The sequence below is a fragment of the Gadus morhua genome, chromosome 16 (assembly GCF_902167405.1).
Source record: "Gadus morhua chromosome 16, gadMor3.0, whole genome shotgun sequence".
Taxonomy (NCBI): Eukaryota; Metazoa; Chordata; class Actinopteri; order Gadiformes; family Gadidae; genus Gadus; species Gadus morhua.
The window spans coordinates 15,257,526-15,279,785 of NC_044063.1; the positions used below are offsets into that span (position 1 = coordinate 15,257,526).

At 43.9% G+C, this 22,260-nt stretch overlaps 2 protein-coding genes across 5 annotated transcripts; one reads left to right on the forward strand and one right to left on the reverse strand.

Moving 5' to 3' along the window:
* The first annotated feature begins 505 nt into the window (after window positions 1-505).
* fam118b (family with sequence similarity 118 member B) lies at window positions 506-8,699 on the forward strand. Of its 4 annotated transcripts, none has more exons than XM_030380451.1 (8): window positions 506-892; window positions 1,434-1,523; window positions 1,747-2,056; window positions 5,348-5,575; window positions 6,148-6,276; window positions 6,736-7,048; window positions 7,529-7,594; window positions 7,826-8,699. In XM_030380451.1, exons 2-8 carry the CDS (start codon window positions 1,441-1,443, stop codon window positions 7,837-7,839), a joined length of 1,143 nt encoding a protein of 380 aa, XP_030236311.1. In that variant the 5' UTR covers window positions 506-892; window positions 1,434-1,440; the 3' UTR covers window positions 7,840-8,699. The 4 variants fall into 4 exon arrangements, with proteins under 4 accessions (XP_030236311.1, XP_030236310.1, XP_030236313.1 ...); XM_030380450.1 differs by having other exon boundaries at window positions 507-986; XM_030380453.1 differs by having other exon boundaries at window positions 511-892; window positions 1,804-2,056.
* A 62-nt stretch (window positions 8,700-8,761) lies between these two features.
* Window positions 8,762-18,992, reverse strand: srpra (SRP receptor subunit alpha). The gene is made up of 15 exons (XM_030380447.1): window positions 18,801-18,992; window positions 18,535-18,681; window positions 16,085-16,168; window positions 15,831-15,994; window positions 15,373-15,533; window positions 14,985-15,147; window positions 14,519-14,654; window positions 14,233-14,366; window positions 13,958-14,079; window positions 13,769-13,855; window positions 13,275-13,447; window positions 12,472-12,685; window positions 12,063-12,226; window positions 10,269-10,367; window positions 8,762-10,123 (listed from the first exon to the last, which is right to left on the reverse strand). The coding sequence occupies exons 2-15, from the start codon at window positions 18,655-18,657 to the stop codon at window positions 9,995-9,997; spliced, it is 1,953 nt and encodes a 650-aa protein (XP_030236307.1). The 5' UTR covers window positions 18,658-18,681; window positions 18,801-18,992; the 3' UTR covers window positions 8,762-9,994.
* Window positions 18,993-22,260: the final 3,268 nt, after the last annotated feature.

Here is a 22,260-nt window from a genome sequence, read left to right on the forward strand (position 1 = left end):
ATTGATTCAAATACCTGCTTTGAGGTGTCAAAATAGCTAAACGGGCATGTCCATCTTCTTAATTATTATGAATAAATAATGTGGTGTTTTTTTTTATCATACAGTAACTAACGAGGCGTGTGTGTGGTATAGGGGGCGGGGGGAGTGGGGATAACGATACAGGACGAATTCAAATTTTACCACTAGATGGCAGACAAAGTAATTTTTATGGGGGAGCTTTCCTCTGTTTAAACTTCCAGGAGCAGCTGTACGAATCGAATAAGGATAAAGTATACATTTACAGATTGGGTAACATTTAAAAATATATAATTTAAAAGTACTCCGCATCTATGAACTGTGAAACAATAAGACACGACATCGATGTCATTCTGCATGAGTCGCAGAAGTCGGGTGTGTGTGTGTGTGTGTGTGTGTGTGTGTGTGTGTGTGTGTGTGTGTGTGTGTGTGTGTGTGTGTGTGTGTGTGTGTGTGTGTGTGTGTGTGTGTGTGTGTGTCAGCCCTCATAATCCCATAGGAAGCAGGAGACACTCCTCCCCGTGATGTGTTGAGAAGAAGACTGGTGGGAGACAACAAGTATCCGCGTATCCTCACATTATATCTTAAACAAATATTGTTTTTTAAACTAAAATCGTACCGTTTACTGAATCATTCGGTTTGTACTAAAACTCCTGTGTCCCCTTGCTTGGATGTCACTATGTAGAGGACAGCCCCTTTGGGTACCCTGACTTCTTCGGTCTGTGTCCAATGCGAGGAGCTGCATGTGAGCCCTGTGCTGCGCGGTGCGGTCTGGGAGATAACTGCTGTCTAGCGTGGCGGGCTCGGGCGCGTCGAACACTTGTCTCCTCCCCGGCTCAGCGGTGACGCTAACGGCAGAGCTAACTCCCACTAGCCGGTAACATCAGCGGCTGTTTCTCTGGTTGTCTAGTCAGTAGAGGAAGTGGCAGATACTTCTGTTGAGTATAAAAATACAAAGAAACCCCACTCGGGTGAGTTACAAAGCTATGGTTACACACAGTGGATTCGTTTTTCTTTGAAGTTGTTGTACGCGTGGTGACAAATTAAAGATTGTAATGTAAAATCTATTCAATAGTACCGTGTATCACCGGCTTGGATTACGTGAACGCAGCAACAAGTGATAGGTCGTCACCTTTCTTGAGGGTTGCTTTGTCGATTCATTGGACATCAGCAATTTTGCTTCATGTTTTCTTTGCTGAACTTTTTTTGACGAACAGCCGCAGTATTTATAATCTTTAATAGCATATAAACTGTAGGCCTACAGATTATGCAAGCAGCCACATATGTTACTTTATTGCCTTGTATTGTTGTTCATTGGTAACCTATGCAACCGGCCAGTGTAAACGTGGCATTTATTATGGGAATTATGTATGCATGTATGTTATTTCTAAATATGGATGCACATTTTGTCTTTTTAGGAGCTGAATGGCCACTGCTCTAGCAGTAAAAACCGAGAAGCGACCAGCAAATGATTCTCAGGATGTAGACTCTAATGCAAAGAAGCCCAGGTAAGTTCATGCCTTGTTTCTAAACAGCGATATGCCATGTCAAAATGTATACAATATGTACATGGAATGGATATACTGTTTGAAATCAGCCATGTGAAAGTATTTCCAATCCTTTCAGCATCACTAACCTAAATGTTAATCGGGGTCACATTTCATACCACGTGTGACCACTAGTGTGACTAGTGCTTTAAAATGCTCTGTTTAACCTACATGCTTTCGGAAGGATGTGGAAAGCCCCATCACTGGAACCATCGTCACTGAATATCTTCCTGCCCCAAAGGAAACTGCTGCCTAGCCTGAAGACAAAGCGGGCCCCTGAGCTGGTCCTTGTAATTGGCACAGGGGTGAGCTCCGCAGTGGCCCCCCAGGTCCCTGCGCTCCGTTCATGGAAGGGTCTGATCCAGGCCTTGCTCGACGCAGCCAATGACTTTGACCTGCTGGAGGAGGAGGAGAGCCGTCGCTTCCAGAAGCACTTGCAGGAGGATAAGAACTTGGTGCACGTGGCCCATGACCTCATCCAGAAACTGTCTCCGGTAAGGACTTCCTTCCTGCTTCCTCCTTCCGGTCTAGATCCAATCTGTGTGTTACACGTGGGCTCGAAGTCTAACAGCACACTGTTCTCCTCCTTGATGGGGACATTGCCCTTAGGCTTTTGTGGGATTAGAAAAAATGTGTTGCTCTTATCTGGTTTAGAATTTGGGGTCATGGTAACTTTTGTTATGGGGCCAGTTTAGCCTTTAATTTGTTTTTAACTTATTCTGTGGACCAAAATAACGTGATTTGTCAGAAGATGGCTAATGTGTTGTTCTTCAATATCAGTCCTTTTTATAAACAATCAAAGACCCAATTCTCAACATGGATTGGGTAAGGCCATGTTCTGCATCGAGCTAGTGATTGTATTTCAAATCTTTGTTGGATTTATGAAAACAAAGCATATCCTTTGTTTGATAGTTTACAATCAAGAAGCACTTTATCTTTATTCCCATCCTAACATCATTTTATGACTCATTTCTAAATAACAGTTGGATTCCATAGGGCTTGACATAGAAGAAAAGTTAATGAATTACTCAGTATTTTATGTGATTTGGAAGAAGTTCTGTTTCATTAGAGGAAGCAGAAGTATATTTTATGATAAGAATGATATGATATTATTAGTTAACATGTTGTAATGCCAGCCAACTTGGACAAGAGTTTTCCACAGACACAATACTTCCCAGCTGCAGAGGTACATGGTTGAGTTAGTTGTAATTACTATTGAGCAGTTGCTTTTTTTTTTGGTCCTTTTCAAGTGTTGTTGTCTGATCGTTAAGAATAATTTAATTAGTTAAGATTTCCAAATGGTAACAACTGTATTGATCATCTGAAATAGAATGAAAGAAAATACGTTATCAAAAAATATATATACATATTTTTCTGCCATAAATTCGATATCAGTGCATTCATTTGCTGTGAGGCTATGGTGATGTTCCAACCCGTGGTCAACGTGGTTGGAATTCACGTATTGTTTCAGCCTCAAGCCCTTTGTCACAAAGGGAACAAATGGAGTTTTTATGGCTTAATCCAGTAGTGTGGATAAACCGCCACCACACTGCTGTGGGCTGCAGAGGCATCAGCCTTCTGTGTGTGTGTGTGTGTGTGTGTGTGTGTGTGTGTGTGTGTGTGTGTGTGTGTGTGTGTGTGTGTGTGTGTGTGTGTGTGTGTGTGTGTGTGTGTGTGTGTGTGTGTGTGTGTGTGTGTGTGTGTGTAAAACCTTCTGAAACAGTAGTTCCCACCCTAGGCACAGAATAGCCAACATGGACAAACAGGCCCCTACCAATCCATATACACACTAGTCCTTGTTATGCTTTTTCTCTTCAACAGCCCAACAAAGTAGCTTTTGTGCTGCTCTACTCGCGTATCAAACGATACGTTGAAGAATGTGTATGATCTTATTGTTTAAATCACAAGTAGGTTTCCATCCCTGCCGTTACTGACCTTTTTTCCGTTATTACAAAACTGCTGAGAAAAATGCTTAATCTACTGAAGCACTTCAATGTCATAATGGCAAAACAAAGTCGTTGTAACTAATCCTCTCACATCTTTGACCCCGGACAGAAAGTGGGCTAATTAGAACTTGGCTGAGTAGCTAATTAGAATAGTCAGAATGAAAACATGCGGCTCCTAGAAGCTTGGTGATTAGGCCTAGATTAGTTTTGTTGAATTTTAGGGTCATCAAACGAGCCATTTTTGATTCAGTTCAACCTGAAAAACTAAAAACCGCTTAAATTCTGTGTCACTTTAAAAGAGTGCTTTACCTCAGGTCTACTGTCGGTCTTATTACAATAGGCATACATGCGTCTTGATTAGCACACCATTTCTCAATAAAAAGGTGTAAATGGTGATCAATTGCTGTAGCACTTAAATGACATGGCTCCCTTTCTTATATAAATCTAAACCTGACATTAGAGTCAGTGTCATGTCGTGGTGATTTTTATTGCAAGAATCCCCATTGGTTGTCTGTATCCCAAAGACTCCCTTGCCTATGTCAAATGGGCTTGACGAGTGTTAAAACAGTGGATAATGATGGTTGTGTCGTGTGGTTAATGTCTTCCTTCCGGTGAAAGGTTTTTGAGTGTTTAGCTAATTTAGCTTCTTTAATCTGAATCACCAACGCCATGGGCGGCAATCCTCTGGTATCAATAGATATCCCTCCCTTCCTCAGTCCAACGTCTTCTCCTCCGCCAGCTATGTGTTTGCTCTAGCCTGGCTTAGTGTAGAATGACGTCATTAGAATAATCCCTCAACGATGCAGTCACTAATCTGTGTCCAGTAACTCATCTTGTCCTGCTACCACAGACATCACCACAAGCGGCTCACTGTGACAAATGCACTTGCTGCTACTTTACTTGTTATGTTGGGGCCAGGAAAATTTCGAAAATGTGTACTACTTTGAGATGCCCTGCTGACCCTGTCTGTCTTTAGTATTAAGTGCTGGTTCCGGAGTTGTCACGTTCTCCCTGTGTTTACCCAAGCATACCCTGGGTAAACCTTTGCTTACCAAGTCGTGGTCTGCTTAAACTCACTGTGGAATTGGGCCTTTACATTGCAGCTAGATTCCTAATAGATTCCAAAAGTGTGTGTGTACATAAAAATTGCTTGGCATGGTTTCTATTGGTAGTAAAACCGGAGTTTCAAACTGGCTTTGTGTGTGTGTGTGTGTGTGTGTGTGTGTGTGTGTGTGTGTGTGTGTGTGTGTGTGTGTGTGTGTGTGTGTGTGTGTGTGTGTGTGTGTGTGTGTGTGTGTGTGTGTGTGTGTGTGTGTGTGTGTTTGCATTATCATACACCAAGACCCGAGTCATGGGTATGTTGACTTTAAAACATTCACTTCATTCTCAGATCAACTTAATTTGCTCGATCTCGGTTACAGCTGCTGGGTTGAATACATAGTTAGAATGACACTGTTTGATTCTATCTGTAAGGCATATACTGTGCATTGTTCCATCCTCTCTTCCTTCCTCCCTTCCTTCCTTTTGATCACTCGTGTTTATTTTTATCAATTTTTTATCAAGACCTATCGTGTGAGATAGGTCATGGATGATGTTCATGTTTCCAGATGATGTGCCATGTACATTATGTGTTTCATCCCATTATTCCCTTTTTTGGTTTCCCTTGTAATACCCGTTAGATTTTTTTAGTGGCCATTTAACAGTAACCCCACGCCTTACTCAACATCAATCACGTCTTCTGTCCTTGATTGTGGTGGGCGGCTTCAACGTCACACCGGCCATATTGTTTGTGTGTCCCCCACTGTTGGTTCCCTTTTCATCGTGTTTGCCTCCCCACAGAGAACGGGCAACGTGCGCTCCACCTTCTTCAAGGACTGCCTGTACGAGGTGTTCGACAACCTGGAGTGCAAGATGGAGCACGCGGGCAAGCACCTGCTGCGCTCCGTGCTGCAGCTGATGGAGAGCGGCGCCCTCGTCCTCACCACCAACTTCGACAACCTGCTGGAGATCTACGCCGCCCACCAGGGCACCAAGCTGGAGTCGCTGGACCTCACGGACGAGAAGAAGGTGGGACGATGCTCCAACGGGGTGTTTAGAGAATTATCCTTAAAGCCTCTTGTTTAGTGTGTTGTGTTTTTTTTGTGTGTTTTCTTTTTTACCGTTTTCTTGAACATTATCTGTCTATGTAAAAGTCCAAAGGTGCAAATGTATTTGGGAGTGCATGCTTCACTAGCCCAGCCTGTCTTCCGCCTGAAAGAATCTTTCCAGCGCCCCTTGCGTCGCGTGGCCACAGAGGTCAAAGTTTGCCCCGTTAATCGTCTGTGGGAGAACTTTACAAGTTGGAACAATATTTGCATTTGGTGAAAGACACGGCTGGAGGAGGGGAGTATTTCTCTAATCAAGAGCAAACAGCTGGGTTTGTAAAAGTTCTCACAAGCTTCCTCTGTGATAGCCAAAAGGTCAACTGAACTGCAGCCTCTCAATCCTGGTATTTATGTCCCATCTCCCATCCGAGCTAATGTGTTGCAAACCTGTTTCTGTCCAGCAGGAACAGGATTAGGTGCGTTGGACTGTTAACAAACTGTGTGTGTATGTCTGTGTCCTTGTGGGTGTGCCTGTGTGCGTGTGTGTGTTACCAGGTATTAGAGTGGGCCCAGGAGAAGCGCAACTTGAGCGTTCTGCACATCCATGGTGTTTACACTAACCCAAGTGGAATCGTACTGCACCCTGCTGGCTACCAGAATGTACTGAGGAATACCGAGGTTATGGTAAGCACGACATTCGATAGGCAGCGCTTATCCTTGAGCCTAAATGGTGCCGGCTGCTAGGTCATTATTAGGGGAACATAGAATACTTTGGGACAGGCTTAGTCATCATTCCGACCCTGACCAGGAAGACAATAAATCTGATGGAAGGATGACATGGGAACCGCTGGTGACATATGAGGTTAAAGGGCAAATACTACATAAAGGCACCAATTATGAGTTTTAAGTTATTTTTTATTATTATGAGAAGTCTATTATGAGAGAGTAAAAATGTCATCAATTTTCACAAATTGTCCTACTCGCTTATGTCTTTATGCCTAAATTGTGTTTTCTTTGTGGATTCTGCTTGCCCTTGTTGGTCATGTCCTGATGTTAGCACAGCTGAGAACGCAGCAGTAACCCCCCCCCCCCCAACTCCCCCCCTTCCTCTCCTTCTTCCCCCCCATCTCTCCCTCCCCACAGCGGGAGATCCAGAAGCTGTACGAGACCAAGTCGTTTGTGTTCCTGGGCTGTGGGCGCACGGTGGACGACACCACCTTCCAGGCTCTGTTCCTGGAGGCGGTGAAGCACAAGTCGGACCTGGAGCACTTCATGCTGGTGCGGCGCGAGGACGTGGGCGAGTTCAAGAAGCTCCGCGACAACATGCTGGACAAGGGCATCAAGGTCATCTCCTACGGCGACGAGTACTCCGACCTGCCCGAGTACTTTGAGCGGCTGGCCAACGAGATCTGCAGCCGCGATGCATCCGCCACCGCCGCCGCCGCCACGCCCTATGGTCAGTTCTGTGGCCGTTTTTTTTTAATTCTGTACCATTTGTGTGTGGTTAGTGTGTCGCCCGATCTGAGGGTCAGAAACGCTACCCTACTTTTCGCTGGTCATGGTATATATGGCTTAATTATTTTCCCATCGTGTACAATTTGGGTTGTAGGTTCAAGCTAAATTTGACTTTTCTTACAAAAAATTTTTCCATTCATTCTCTGCATTCAACCATGTACAACTGCACTGTAAACCCAAAGCTTCACTTCCAATAGGGTTCAGGCTTGATGTTTATTTTAATATTTCATATAATATGTATACTATAATATTGATGGGTGTCTGAGGGTGTCTTGCCACCTGATTTATCCGAATAAGAGAACTAGTGTGAAGTTTTTCCACATTGTATCCTACATCTTGAGCACTTTAAATCATCTGTTTATTTTAGGTTGTTGTTATACCAGAATAAAGTGAGGTTTTAATTGTATTTTTCTACTTACAGGGTCTCCTTCACAAAACGGGGACGAACAACAGAATGGCTTTAACACACAGAAAAGCCTTCTCCAAGGTTAGGACTGAATGTTTCTCTTTGGTGTCAGTGCCTGTTTCCCTCTAGCATTTGGAGAATACCAGTCAATTCCTCTTCCCTCCCTACTTGTAGACATGCAATTTCAGTCTCTTCCAGGATTCCTTTTTTGTTTTAACCGACTTGCATATGTGGCATTCAGTGACGGCAGATGTTGCGCCTTGTTGCACTCTTCATGTCAATTCATTCCCTCCCTCTTCTGTTTTGCCCCAGACTATCGTTCTTGACAGGCAAACGGTCGGGAGCTCACTCTGTCAGTTTCCCCCAGACTCCAGTAGAGATCTGTCTACTACTCCCAGTCAAGCTCAGGTCAGATTTCACTCGTTGGACTTATTGAGGGCTACCAGCAACAGGTGCCACAAGAGACCTTATTGCTGTTACTACGATTTAATAAAAGCCCTGTTTGGTTTCCTTTTTATTCGCTTATTTTTAGAAAAGGGAAGCATCGGTAAACAGAAATGGACAAAAAAAAAAAAAATCCCAGCATCAAGTCTGCTAATAGCCTATATCCAACCCCAAACTATTTATTTTTGTAATATGAATATTGCGGGGGGGCAAGTGATATTTAGTATGATACTGAAACTCACTTTGATGCATCACCTGGTTCGTAAGACAAAAGACCAGTGGGTGGTGATGTCCGAACCGAACTCCAAGCAGTGGAACGTGCAAATATGAATACATCTCTGAATGAACTCCCCTCACTGGCCTACAACACCCCTGGCTTGCAGTGATTGGACTTCAGGTCAACTATGTGACCCCAGGTAGTTGATTGTAAAGATAGTGCATTATATTTTTGAATGTATTATATTCCTCTGTTGAACTTGAACCTTTGGACACTTGACTTGGGTCTTGCTGTGTAAGGGGAATGAGGTTGGAGTTAATTTATTTTTTATTCATTAAGTGCATGAGAATGTTCTCAAAAGGTGACCCAGAATGCCCTACGCAGGGGGAACTTTGCTTCTCCCATTAACACAAATTAGTTGTATACTTTTCCGTGTATGCTTTTTTGTATTTAATACTTGCATGCGTTAGTGACAATTGTTTATTTATAAGCACACTTTTCAGAATAAATTCTTCATATCCCCAGTGTCTTTGTATTATTTGATATATTACATGATCCATATTCCACAACAGAACAAACCTACTGTGTAAGCATTGATGGCATGAAGCAACTTTATTTAGAAATGTTTACATTCTCATAAATTACGGCAAATCTTCTGTATATTTATAGGTTTGTATTGCACTACCACAAGTTAGAGGTGTAGATGGTGAACACCTAAGACAGCCCCTTGATCTAAACTTGAAGGTAGTGTGAATTGGAGAGGTGAGGGGAGCTTTAGACTTCTTACGCAACTGTAGTCTTTTGAACAGAACTGCAACCTAGAAATGACAATCAAAACACTGAAACCTCAATCGGGAAATTGTAAGAAAAAAAGTTGTAATTATGTCTTTGTGAAATGGCAGTTAGCTTATGTGGTTAGCGTTATGTGTTTGATTCAGCTCGGATGCATTTAGAAACTCTTAGCCATATCAAAGACGAACTACTACCTCATTTTACTACTTCCAACATGAATGACTGTATTTGCTCCGAGCAAAGCACGGAGGCTGAGTGTATGAACGGCCGTTTCCCAGTACAACTATAATGGGAGAATATAGATTCAATATTGACATAGGTGGCCGCGGGTCGCTGCACCACCTGTTTGACTCTAATAAACCGCTTAAACAAGTAAAATTGCATTTAGATCACTTGTTCAGACTGCTCTGCTAAAAATGTATGGGCTCGGACTGTAGTTCGACTAGACATGTGACAGGCACCACGGTCTCTAGACTTTCTTCTGGGACAGGCAGCTGCTGAAATGTCACATCCAACAAGCATTGTGACGTAATTTGTAAAAAGACTGCGTAAATAATTTAAAGATTACTGGATAAACCAGTAGAGAAAACGAATAACATGCAAGTCCAAGGTCCATGTGATCAGTGGCAGTTCAAATGTCATTTGAATCAATTGCCATTTTGTATGGGACTTGATATCTGTTGATTGGTGCGCAAAGCTCAGACACAGATGGGGTACCTCCCGATTTCACCCAAACATTTTAGATTTATGCCAAACGAGGCTACTTGTTAATGTAGCACACTTTTTCGTTGTTTGATTTTCCAAAACTCCATGTGATCCTTTAGGTTCTTTTATCCAGGCTGTTTAAGAAACTCCACATGACTATGGAGCTCATGACTGGAGTTGTGTGTTGTGAATTAATCAGAACTGTTAGCTGGGTCAGGGAAGAAGAAGAAGACGTCTCGCAGTCCAAGCGTAGGTAGTTGGGGTGTATTTGTCAATAGAAAAAAAAAGAAAAGAAAAGGGAATCCGACCAATCATGCACCCTCCTAAGCCTTCATCAGGGCGCTGACCACAGCGCGGGCGTTGAGGCTGCGCAGGTCGTTGTAGGTCTGCCCTGTGCCCACAAACACGATGGGCTGGCCCGTGATGTAGGTCATGGAAATGGCAGCGCCGACCTGGAGAGGAAGATGGGAGGCATTTCAGTCACAAATGTCATGAAGGCACAACATAAAATAAACCTGTGGGTGCTCTGAACTGGCAGGAAGCTCAACCAATCATGCCAGAGTGAAATGCCAGTACGTTATTGGGAACTTTGTTAACCTTGTCGTCGATGGTGTCAAACTTGGTGAGAACGATCCCGTCGATGAGGCGAGGCTTGTCAGACATGGAGTGGTCCGCCAGGGCCTGGTTGAACTTCACCTGGACGCATGAGGAAACTTCAGTCAGACGATGTTATGCTGAAGTGATCTTATTGAACAAGGAAATCCTTTTTTTGTCAAAGAGGAAATTCCCTTGAAGGATTAAAAAAAAAAAGTGTTATTTGTATGTGTACATATTGATTGCCCATCAATATACAGAATATGCAATACACACGTGTTAAGTCTGAAGAGGAAAACTCAGACTCTACAATGTTACTCAATACTGAACAATCTATAAGTGTTTATTTTATTCACGTCAAATGTTGCCTTTAATAGGTCCTTAACATGTTAAACAAAAATTTCACCCTGCCTAGCATCTTCGTTAGTTTATCTCATAAGGCAACGGTCAGTATCTGTTCTTCTGCATACCGTATTTTCCACACTATAAGGCGCACTTAAAAGCCTTTCATTTTCTCAAAAAACGCAGGGTGCCTTATAATCCGGAGCGCCTTATATGGCGAACACACGAACACTTAGAAGGCGAACACACGTTCACCAAGACGGGGAGACAGCGCCGGGCGAATTACGCCACTATCTGCCAATGGATCGTGGATGCCTGGGCTGATATATCAGTCTCAACTGTGGTCCGAGCTTTCACAAAAGCAGGAATAATCACTGAACTGCCAGGTAACAGCAGCGACACTGACTCGGATAATGACGAGAGGGAGCCGGGGATGTTAGATGCCGTAGGCTCGCCCAACTGTTCAATTCGAACACTGAAGAAGAAGAATTCAAGGGATTTGTGGACGGGGAATGAACTGAAAAAGTGAGCTTTACGTGTTATACGTAACTGAACAATGTTGAGTTATGCACTAATGTTTGAATTAGCGGTATCAGACTGTGTCTTTTACGTGTTTACAACTGAACAAGGCTGGAAGATATTGTGAATATGCACATTAACGTTTGAACAACGTTGAATGCACTACGTATAAAACATAGTTTTGTACGCAAGTTGAACATTTTTTAGAGTTACTATATTGTGAATGCAGTAACGTTTGATTTAGTGGTATCAGACTGTTTCTTTTACTGCATGTTAACTGAATCAGGGAAAAGTTCCCCTCCACGTTTGGGAGAAGAGTGAACAAGGCTGAGAGATATTGTTAATATGCGAATTAACGTTTGAACATCGTTACCATGGGAGTGAACGGAGTTGTCAGAACGCTTAATAAAGTTTGACTTTATCTGACTGTTTTGTTGACATTCCCTTTAGCACAGCTCGGTCTAGTGGATGCATAACGCAACCCCAGTCAAACATTTGACTGCAGTATCTTCTATTCTATGCGCCTTATAATCCGGTGCGCCCTATACATGAAAACTGTACTAAAATAGGCCATTCATTGAAGGTGCGCCTTATAATCCGGTGTGCTTTATATTGCGGAAAATACGGTATATTACTGTATCCATTTCTGCTGTACATGTTATCCCCCCTTTCACTTAATACATGCCATATTAAGACAATAATTTAAGGAGAATTCCCAACAAGTGTCCACAATTCATCTGAGCACTGTTCAAGTTTCAAAACCTTGCTTCTTGAATTTGAATCCTTGAATTCTTGCTTTCTTTTCTCTTGAATTTGAATCTTGAATCTTCTTACAGCTCTGAATCAGCACTTCCAAAACTTGCCCTCATAATACAGCCCCTTTTACATGTAGATCTTACTGGCCTCGTCAGCCAGCAGACGGAACTCTGTCCTTACCAGCTGGTCCACAGCCTCGTTGCCCACCAGTGCCTCCCCAACAAACAGGACCAGGTCAGGCATGTTGACAGCAATCAGCTTGGCCAGAGCCGTCATCAGGGGGGCATTGTCCTGCATACGCCCTGCTGTGTCCACGAGCACCACGTCGAAGGCCTGGTTCCGGGCTGTGGAGGGGCACAGTCAGCATGGAGAGGTCATGCATCTCAAGTCCACAGTGGGTTATTGATGACGATACAAGTTTTAAAAAAAAATCGTCATTTCCGTAATGACTCTTTCACGCTATTTGGTGATAGTCTTCGACACGAACAAGAGCTGATATTCTGTTCCACGTGTAGATTTGGTACGGTCTACCATAACAGCAACAGGGTTTCCGAGGCCAAAACCCAATAGCGAGCGGTTGTTGTCTTACCGTAGGCGATGGCCTCCATGGCGATGCCGGCGGCGTCCTTCCCGTAGCCCTTCTCGTAGAGCTGCACCACGGGCCGCCCGCCGTGCTGCTCTGGCGGGTGCAGGGAGTTGAGGCGCCGCTGGTGCGTCCTCAGCTGCTCCACCGCTCCGGCGCGGAAGGTGTCGCAGGCGGCGATCAGCACGGTGAAGCCGTTCTCGATGAGCCAGAAAGAGATCTGGGGGGGGGGGGGGGGGGGGGACACGGTGAGACGGGATGCATTACGTTAAGGTTGATGGGTTGGTGAGGCGTGGATTACATTAACTAAATCAATGTTTTTTTATTTCATCTTGGAAGACAGTGTTTGCGTGAAGATTATGACAAAAAACCTGATTGTGATTGGTTTAACGGATATATCCGGAATGGTGGGAGCCGAAAATGTTCATCATGGTGCGTTTTTAATGAATGACACGTTTTCTCAAAAAGGTTCTACCTACTGGCACCGCCAATAAAACAGGCCAGTACAGTTCCATCAATGGACCTCTATTGAAGTTCTCTTTATGCTTGTATTCATCCGCCCATTGTTTGCCATTACATTTATGTTTTTCACCTGAACCGAAATAAAACTTAATTTGCATGTTTCATTACTTCTTACTTCAAAATTAATTATCTACATGAATGACTCTGCATTCAACTTCCCTTCCTGAAGTCACCGGCTCACCAACTTTGCCGAGAACCGATAGAGTAATACAAAAGTGAGTGAGTGAGTGAGTGAGAAAACGACATTGAAATCATTGACTCATTGACTGAGCCCAGCTCATACACACCTTGGCCAAGTTGGTAGACTTTCCGACCCCGTTGACACCACAGAAGGTGACGATGAAAGGCCGGCGTTGGCTACGGGCCTCCAGGACGTCTCGGAGGATGTCCACCCTTCTCTTTGGCTGCAGGATCTGCACCAGCGATTCCTGCAGGGCCTGTTTAACCGTGGAGGCCACAGCTGGAGAGACGGAGGGAATAACAATTTACCGTGTAGTCATTTAACTGATTCTGGAATTCCTGGATTCAGGAATTCTGTCCTTCATGAGCAATAGGGGTTAGGGGCATCCAACCACTACATATCAGGTAGACTGTGGGGCTTGACTCAGAACCTTTCGGGTACGAGTGAAACATCTGACCATAGACCATTCTTTCCAAGAAGACTAGCCTTGTTAGGCCACCGTATAGCATATATATTTAGAATTGTATAATTACAACAATTAAAGTACCTTTACCACTATGCCCTACAATTATTTAAAAGATAAATGTCACGCCCACTTACTGGTGAAGGTGCCCATGACTTTGCCCTCTAGCTTTTTGGCCACAGAGTCACAGAGCTGGATGGATATCTCAGCTGCTACATTCTTAGCTGTGAGACGACAGAGAGAGAATTGCATCAAACCGATCCTCCCATGGGTCAACAGGTCAACATTGAACTGAATATACTGTAAGGTTTGAAGGGATTTCTTACCGATGAGGTGATCCCTCATCTTGTCCAGCACTGGCTCCATGTCCTCCCTACTCAGGCTTTTGGCGCCCACCAGGCCCTTGAGCATCCCAAACATGCCCCCAAAACCTACACCCTTCTTAGGGCTGTGGAGAGTTGAGAGTCCACCGGTTGAGTACCAACAGTGATGAAGCAGGCATCCTGTTTTAGAACTGCTATAATGTCCCAAGACCATAACACCCCAGAACCCTTCAGAGAAAATATTAGAAAAGGAGTTGAAAAAGGCAGGGTGATCTTACACTTTCTTAGTGTCGGCGACCTTGATCCTCTCAGGTTCCTCCTCCACAACTTCCTCTTCCTCTTCCTCCTCCTCCTCGCTGGACTCATAATCTACAGACAGCAGGTCTCCCTTCATGGAGTTCAGCTGCAATTCCTGAAACGCAGGGGAGATCATTGGCAACTGACCCTGCCCATCTACTCTTAACCGGCCCCCTCTGATACAATACAAAACAGGAGAACAAAATCAGTTGCTCAAGAAACCCCACTAAAGGACTGAAGTAAAACAAAGATAGTGTTTATACATACATCTCTTGCTGGTTCGACGGGGACGTCCGGGCTGTTTGGATCGCTGTAGTCCAGTGCAGTTGGACTGCTGCCACCCATGTCCCACACACGTCTCTGCTTCTCCTTGGGCTTCTGAGGCTTGGGGGATTTAGTGGCACTAAAGGAAGTAGAATGGCCGGTCAAAAGAGAGAATACAACCGGTTGGCCAATGTGCAATCTGTTATATAATAGAAAACAAAAAATATATATAATAATAAAATAAATTCCTTTCAATGTAATATTTCAAACATATTGCAAACCAGCCAGTTGATCTAGCCTTTTCTGATCTTCATGACGGTTCATAAATATTGCTAATATTGTGTTAAATATCCCAGCAAGAGATCACGTCCAGATCATTTGCAGAACTCCCTAGTTTGTTGGATCTCATCAAATCAAAAGTCTGCCTAGCTAAACCCCTACACAAACCAACATTTTGACTGTCTCTAACCTGGGTTTCTCAACATTTCCACCCCGGTGCTTGCGGAAGAACTCTTCCCGCTTCTTTTGGATGACCTCCTCTGGGGTCAGGCCCTGGTTGCCGTTCTCCATTGGCTTCTGGCTGACAGAAGCGTTCTTGCCTGGTTCCACTTTCTCAGGCTCGGCTACAGGAGCTGGGAGGAGAAGCAAAGGGAGAAAATATTACAGCAACGCCAACACGACACGTTGCATCTCAGCATCTCCCATGTCTTTCAAAAGGCATGGGAGGACATGTAAAGTCAGAAAGTAGACACATATCCCGGTCAAAATACAACATTAAATATAAAAGATGTATGGTAGTAAACATTACTACTGATCCATACATAAAAACGATCACTAGCATTCCCTGCAGCACTTACCCTCCTTCTTAGCATTTTTATTCTTCTTGCCGCCCTGCTCCTTGACCTTGTCCCCACCCTTTGTCTCGATCATTGACTTCACCGTTTTCTGGGACTTCAGCGACTCGGTGAAGGTCCGCATGGAGGCAGGACCCTTAGCTTTGCTGCTATCCTCTGCCTCTCTGATTTAAAAATCATCATAATTTTACATTAGAAACACCCTCAAGATATATAGTTCACTGGCCAGCTGGATAGTGCACTTCACTGTGTATTAGGACGTTTTAAATCTACTTGTACATGTTCAACATGTTGGTAAGGGCAGTGAACCTACCCAAAATTGCACATACAAATGCAATATTTTGCCAGCATCATTACGAACTTCTAATCTGTATATTATACATTATTATTATAAGCATCAAGAGTTTCTATTAACAACACCTACAGCAGTTGATTTATGATTGAGTCGTATGCTACTTTACCTAAGCAGCATGTTGAAGTCGTTTTCAAACTCAAAATTGCTGTTGAGAAGTTTCAATGACACATTTTTGTCCAGCTCATTCTTATAGCGATCCCTGAACTGAAGTTGGACATCAGTTATCAACTTGTCCACGTATGTCAGTGTGAGGATCTTTTGAAAACCCACCTAGGGAAAACGGACAATGCACAAACTGCAATGTAAAGTGCTATAATTACTCTGGGAGGTTAATATTGAGTTTATGCTTGGCATACTTACCACAAAAACCAACTCAAACTCATTATCGAGCTTGTACTTGAGACTCAATGCTTCATGAGTGTAGGAATTGTTACCACTGCGTTCCTAAAAAAAATAAATATATATATATATATTAGGGAACGTTTGATATTTAGAGTTGATACAAATAATCAAATAGATGAATTTTTAGCACAAATGAGAGCCACAGCGCAGAAGGATGTGAGAACAAATAAACCACTATAATAGAGCTCTTCCCTAATGAAGATGACACCAGTGATAGTCACAAAATAACTAAACTCTAGATGAAAACTGCGGCACTGGTGCCCCGTGGCAGTGGTGCCCCGCGTGTCGTACAGCCAGGGCGGCGTTGCTGCCCTGGCAGCGGGGCTCTGGCGGGAGAAGAATCCGGGCAACAATCGCAGGCAACAATCCCTTTCTCCTCAATGTCGGCGGTGGTGCTCCACCGCCGCCAAGAGAACCCCCACTACGAGTCTCGTTGTGGAAGTAGCAGGATTCCGCTTTCTCCTCCATGTCTCAGTCTGTACTTCAGATTGATGTGAAAGTGGAAGAACCAGAGATGTCTGAGAATCCAAAGCAGTCGTTTGAGATTCATAATATTATCCAGTGGAACTCACAGCTTTTGGCCGTCATAATAAACATTATATTATATAGATATCTACTGTATATTAGGGCTGTCAGTTAAACACGTTATTAACGGCGTTAACGCAATCCAATATTAACGTCGTTCATTTAAAAAAAAAAAAAAATTCTTTGGCTCAAAACAAAGAAGCAGTAGCCTGACTGCTATGTTGTAGGCAGTATGTTTGTATGTTCATCGTTTAATTGCACCATCGTTTTTTTTTTGTATCTTCCTGTTTTGATCACTATATGTTGTTATCAATAAAAAAACATTTGCACAAGGCAAGCCGATGCACTTCTCCAATCGCGAGTTAACTATGGCAATATTGCGATTAATCGTGATTAAATATTTTAATCGCTTGACAGCCCTACTGTATATATTATATTATTTGGATTTTGAGCTCCAGGACTTCCGCCGAGCACCCGGAGTGTTCTAGAATATTTTCCAAGTACTGTATTAGGGGCCCACTAACAACTTTATTAAAGCATCTGTAAAGTAGCATGCCATGGGACCTTTAATACCATTAAGAACAAAATTGAATACCGATTGAACACCCAACTCCCTACACATAAATGACAGTCTTCAACCTGGAACCATTTTATAGATATCCATATTTGTTGAAGCAAAATTTTGACATTTTGACAATTTGCAGAAGTACTTGCACTGCCATACGTGCAGATAGGTTGCTTATTTTTGAGGGTGTGCACTTGTAGCGCCAGTTTCGTTCTGGATATTAACTTTACCCGAAAGAGTGCAGGCCTACTTTTAGTAATCAAACAGGAAATCAATCAAAAAAACTTTTCCAAATCATGGAATTATTAAAGAATGCACGTCCCCTTATCATGATCCCCCTCATCCCCGAACTGCCTTCTGCTACACTATTCAACACTTGGGATAAGAAGTAAAATTCCATTATAATTGGTTCCCCTAAATACATGAGTGGTAATTAATGTGTGGGGAAAGGACAGATCATGCTCTTCCTCACTGGAAACATGCGTTGCGTCTGAGAGAGGGTTAAACTTATTTGACACATATATAACACCACAATGTGTAGAGCTCAGTCTTGCCACTGGTTGATGTTGATGGTGAGCTCAAGAGAGGGTTAAGCTTCTAAGACCCTTAAATATAATGCCCCGGTGTGTGTGGAAGTGTGAAGCTCCATCTGATCCGGCTGTTTCTGATGTCCGCATCAGAGAGGGGGTTAAGCTTCTCTGACGCATAGTATAACACCATGTTGTGTGTGTGTGGATGTGCGGACCTCCGTCAGGCCAGCGGTTGATGTTGATATTCCGTCCGAGAGAGGGTTATGCTTGAAGGACACTTATAGCAACACACTTCATGTACAACATGGTTCAATATGACACGCCTCCACTACTTTAAAAAAGAATTAGCGATGGGTCATTGCCATGGGGATAACACGACCCCCTCCTTCCTTGATGTCTCAAGCCAAAACGCTATGTCCCCCCTGGGCTACTAGAAGAACATGCTCCATGTTAGAGGACCTGACCCCTATGTAGATATAAAGGGCTCATTATAAGTTAACGTAGACAATGTCTCTTATTTTCATGGCAATATGCACACCAATTTAAACATACTTATGAATAGTATACTCCCTTTCTGCCATTTGCCTTCTGCTAGACACTTATTCTACTTTAAAATTACATTTTTTTGTATGCAAGATTTTCTAATACTTTGAATACCTCAATTGGTTCTCAACTACTATTACGCAATGTGCTAACGTTTGCTAGCGCTAGGGCTAGCTGAAGCTAGCACTCCGACTAACAGCAGCTACACGACAACAACCCGTACGGACCCTATACTGTAGCCGTACCTGGAGGATGACGGAGCGGATCAACGCATTGACCGGCCCGGTGAAGGACTCAGTGACCCCGGCGCCCTGGAAACACCACAGCACTATGCCCCCCTTGCCGAAGATGGTGAAGAAATCCAGCATCTTGACACCACGTCGCTACACGAGCTGCATCAGGAGAACACACACATACACAATAACACACATGTCATGTTGACGTGTAAAGTCATGGTGTTTCAAGCAGTTCAGAGGTAACCTGGCTAGGTCATGCGTTATGGGATTCTTACCAGATATAGTCTAATAAATAAGAAATAAATCCCCAGCAAGTAGGACCAGCTGCCCATGCGAAACTATAAGACACGTCAGATTCAGGACCAGGAAGTGACGTTTCGCTCTCTTCCGTCATGGCGTGAAGTGGGCGTGTCATTCAGTGGGCGTGTCGTACAGTCAGCGCGTCAGATTCTTCTGTAATAATGGTGCGTTCACATCACTGGAAATTAGGCCTAATCCCATTTCCACCCCTTACCCCTCCCCCTTGTTTTAAAGGGGAAAGGCTGTCCCAATTCTAATTTGGTTTAAGGACTAGGGCCAAGACGTAGGGCTACGTAGCCCTTGAAATTAAGCTTCCAAAGGACCACACTTTAAAGGGAGGGCTTTGAGGAAAAGCCAGCCTGTAAATTTGGCAGCTGTCATGAATCCTTTTTTGTTGTTTTTCTGAGCCCTTTTACTTTACTTTTTAATTTTTTGTTGTGAAACATTCAGTCCAGCTGATGGGTCAGTGCATATATTGGGCATTTGATTCTCGTTTCAGAAACATATATTTATATTAAATTATATTAAAAAACGAGTGGTAATTATGATTTCTATTTTAACATTCAAAAAGGTATACACAAGGTGCTTTTCTTATAAAGTCAAAAAGGGGAAAACTAATCTAAAATAATAATTGTTAAACATATAGAGAATCATCGTGGGATTAGTAACTGGTCGGTAAACAAACAATGCGACTGCGATCGCTCAGGGCCCCGTTTCCCGATATCGATGGATCTTCGCTCGTAAAATGGTTCGAAAGGTGGATCTTTCGAACCATCGATAATTTCTTTGGAGCGTTTCCCGAAACTCCTCTTAACGTGAACGCGCATTCGCTGCACTCAAGACGATTTTAGGATTGTACCTGTCCACTGACATGGTGCTGAAACGGGCTATGACGCAGGGGGAGACGCAGGAATGTTGGAGGAAAATGGGGTTAAAAAGGGTTAAAATATCTCCCCATCAAGGCCAACCGCAGAGTAGCCTACGAAAAGAATAGATTGCAATAATATGAATGCTAAAGATATTAAAACACAATTGATTAAACCTAGGCCGACATATCAGTCCTAATCCTGAGCGCACGATCGGGAGGTGGAAGTTGCGCTTTAGATGCCTTCACAAGTCCAGCGGAGGGCTCCAGTTTTCGCCGGCCAAGTCATGCGCTGTGATATGTGTGACAGCTATGTTGCACAACATTGCAGCTAAGGCTGGGGTAGCTTTGGTTGAACCGGAGGACATTGAGGACGATGACGACGAGGAAGATCGGTGTGAGGACGGCCTCCCTCATAACTACGCGGCTGGTTTTCATGCACGTCGAAGAGTGATTGAGACTTTTTTTTAACCCCCTCCACCCTCCCACATGTCACTAAACATTCCCGTCAACGTGACCAATCCCCACCATATCCCAGCCTTTTGCCTGCTCCTTTGCTTGTTTTTTATAAAAAAATATAATATATTTTTTTATATTTTTTTTTACATTATTTTATGCTACGTTTTATGAGTAGCCTATGTCAGTCTGCACAAATCCCCCCACTTTCTCTCACACATTTTAAGTGCCCTGCCTGCTCAAACATTTCCTGGACTGTCTCTCTCAAACTAAGAACATAATGGCCCACATTAGGCTCAGACGCACGTGATACACCATTACCAATGTGTTATAATAAAACGCATCCAATACTAGGAATGTCCGCTGGCTACGCCACTGAGGCTATAGTAGGCTAACGAGGCTCTTAGCGTCCTACGAGTACCCTGGAGCACTCGTTAGCTACTCGTGACTCGTGAGCGTTTTTAAGACGTTCGTTACCAAATATACTTTCGGGAAACGGTGTGAAAACTGTACGATGCTTTTACGACCCACTCTGCGATCCACTTAGGCTAAAGATGCAACAATGCAGTGAAATCAGTCAAATGAAACCAAATCAATCGTCAAATATTGTCTACAACAGAGAGGATTTATTTCACTTCGGTAGAACATGCCAAATTCCGATAACGAGTGCCTTTCAACATTCGCATGGGATTCCTCCGGGAATAGCAAGAACACCGTTGTCTCCATGGATAGATACACCGAGCGGCATACCCCGAAGACGGAGGAGGGAACGTAAACAGAAACGGGGTTGCAGGTCTGGCGACTTGGCTAGGCTAAAAAGGGCTCCAAACAGACCACCACTGCCCAGTCTTTACGTCGCAAATATCAGGTCTCTAGGAAATAAGATGGACGAGCTTCATCTAGATATATCGACGCGGTCAACCATACGAGACAGCTCCATCATCGTTATCACGGAAAGCTGGCTACACTCGGGGATCTCAGATGCAGCAGTGGAGCTGGCAGGTCGCTCACTTCATCGCAGCGATAGAACAGAGGCTTCTGGTAAGAGCCGTGGAGGAGGACTATGTACATATGTAAATAAGGACTGGTGTACAAACTCCACTGTCATTGATCAGCACTGTTCACCTGATCTAGAGATACTAGCAGTCAAATGCAGACCATTTTATTTACCACGCGAATTCTCCGTTACCGTGGTAACCGCTGTATACATCCCACCAGATGCCAACGTTAATGCAGCACTTGGCTATCTACTAGCAGCTATAAACAAACAGCAGACCACTTATCCAGAGGGCGTTTTTATCGTGGCTGGTGACTTTAACCATGTCAACCTCAAGACGGTGCTGCCTTGCTTTGATCAACACGTAAAGTGCGCAACTCGAGGAAAAAATATTCTGGACTGTGTGTATTCAAATATTAAAAAGGGATACAGGGCCTCACCCCTCGCACACCTGGGCCAGTCTGATCACCTGTCACTATCCCTGATTCCCGCATATCGCCCCATCATTAAAAAACAAGAAGCTACCATTAAAACGTTTAGGAAGTGGCCTGAAGATGCATCTCTACAGCTCCAGGACTGCTTTGAAAGAACAAACTGGACCTTGTTTTTTAATCAGGATGTAAATGAGTATGCCTTCGCTGTCCTCTGTTACATCAGGACCTGCATTGAAAATATCACCACCATCACCCGCAGCAGGATTCCCCCTAACAGGAAACCCTGGATGACTGGGGAGGTACAGGCCCTTCTGAGGGAGCGCAACGCAGCTTTCAAATCAGGTGACAGAGCACAGAACAGCATAGCCAGGCACAACCTGAAAAAAGGCATCAAGCAGGCCAAAGCCATGTACAGGGAGAAGATTGAGGGCCACTTCACCAACAGAGACCCAACACAAGTGTGGCAAGGCATACAACAGATCACGAACTACAGGGGAAGCCGCAACCCACCGACAAACATCAATGCCTCCTTGGCAGAGGAGCTCAACCACTTCTATGCCCGCTTCGAGACACCTGGGCTAGATAATGGAGCTGCTCCCCCACCTGCTGGTACAGACCACACAGCCATGATAGACAGCAGAGGAGGTAAGACTCATCCTCAGGTCTGTGAACACAAGGAAGGC

What these genes read in the sequence shown, in the direction of transcription:
- fam118b (XM_030380451.1), top strand. Translation starts at nt 1,441, where the DNA reads ATGGCCACTGCTCTAGCAGTAAAAACCGAGAAGCGACCAGCAAATGAT. An exon ending in TGAGGAATACCGAGGTTATG is followed by an intron (nt 6,277 to 6,735) that starts GTAAGCACGACA and finishes CCCTCCCCACAG; the next exon opens with CGGGAGATCCAGAAGCTGTA. An exon ending in CGCCGCCGCCACGCCCTATG is followed by an intron (nt 7,049 to 7,528) that starts GTCAGTTCTGTG and finishes TTCTACTTACAG; the next exon opens with GGTCTCCTTCACAAAACGGG.
- srpra (XM_030380447.1), bottom strand. Translation starts at nt 18,657, where the DNA reads ATGCTGGATTTCTTCACCATCTTCGGCAAGGGGGGCATAGTGCTGTGG. An exon ending in AGTCTACCAACTTGGCCAAG is followed by an intron (nt 12,686 to 13,274) that starts GTGTGTATGAGC and finishes CCCCCCCCCCAG; the next exon opens with ATCTCTTTCTGGCTCATCGA. An exon ending in ACGAGGCTGTGGACCAGCTG is followed by an intron (nt 10,368 to 12,062) that starts GTAAGGACAGAG and finishes TCATGCGTCCAG; the next exon opens with GTGAAGTTCAACCAGGCCCT.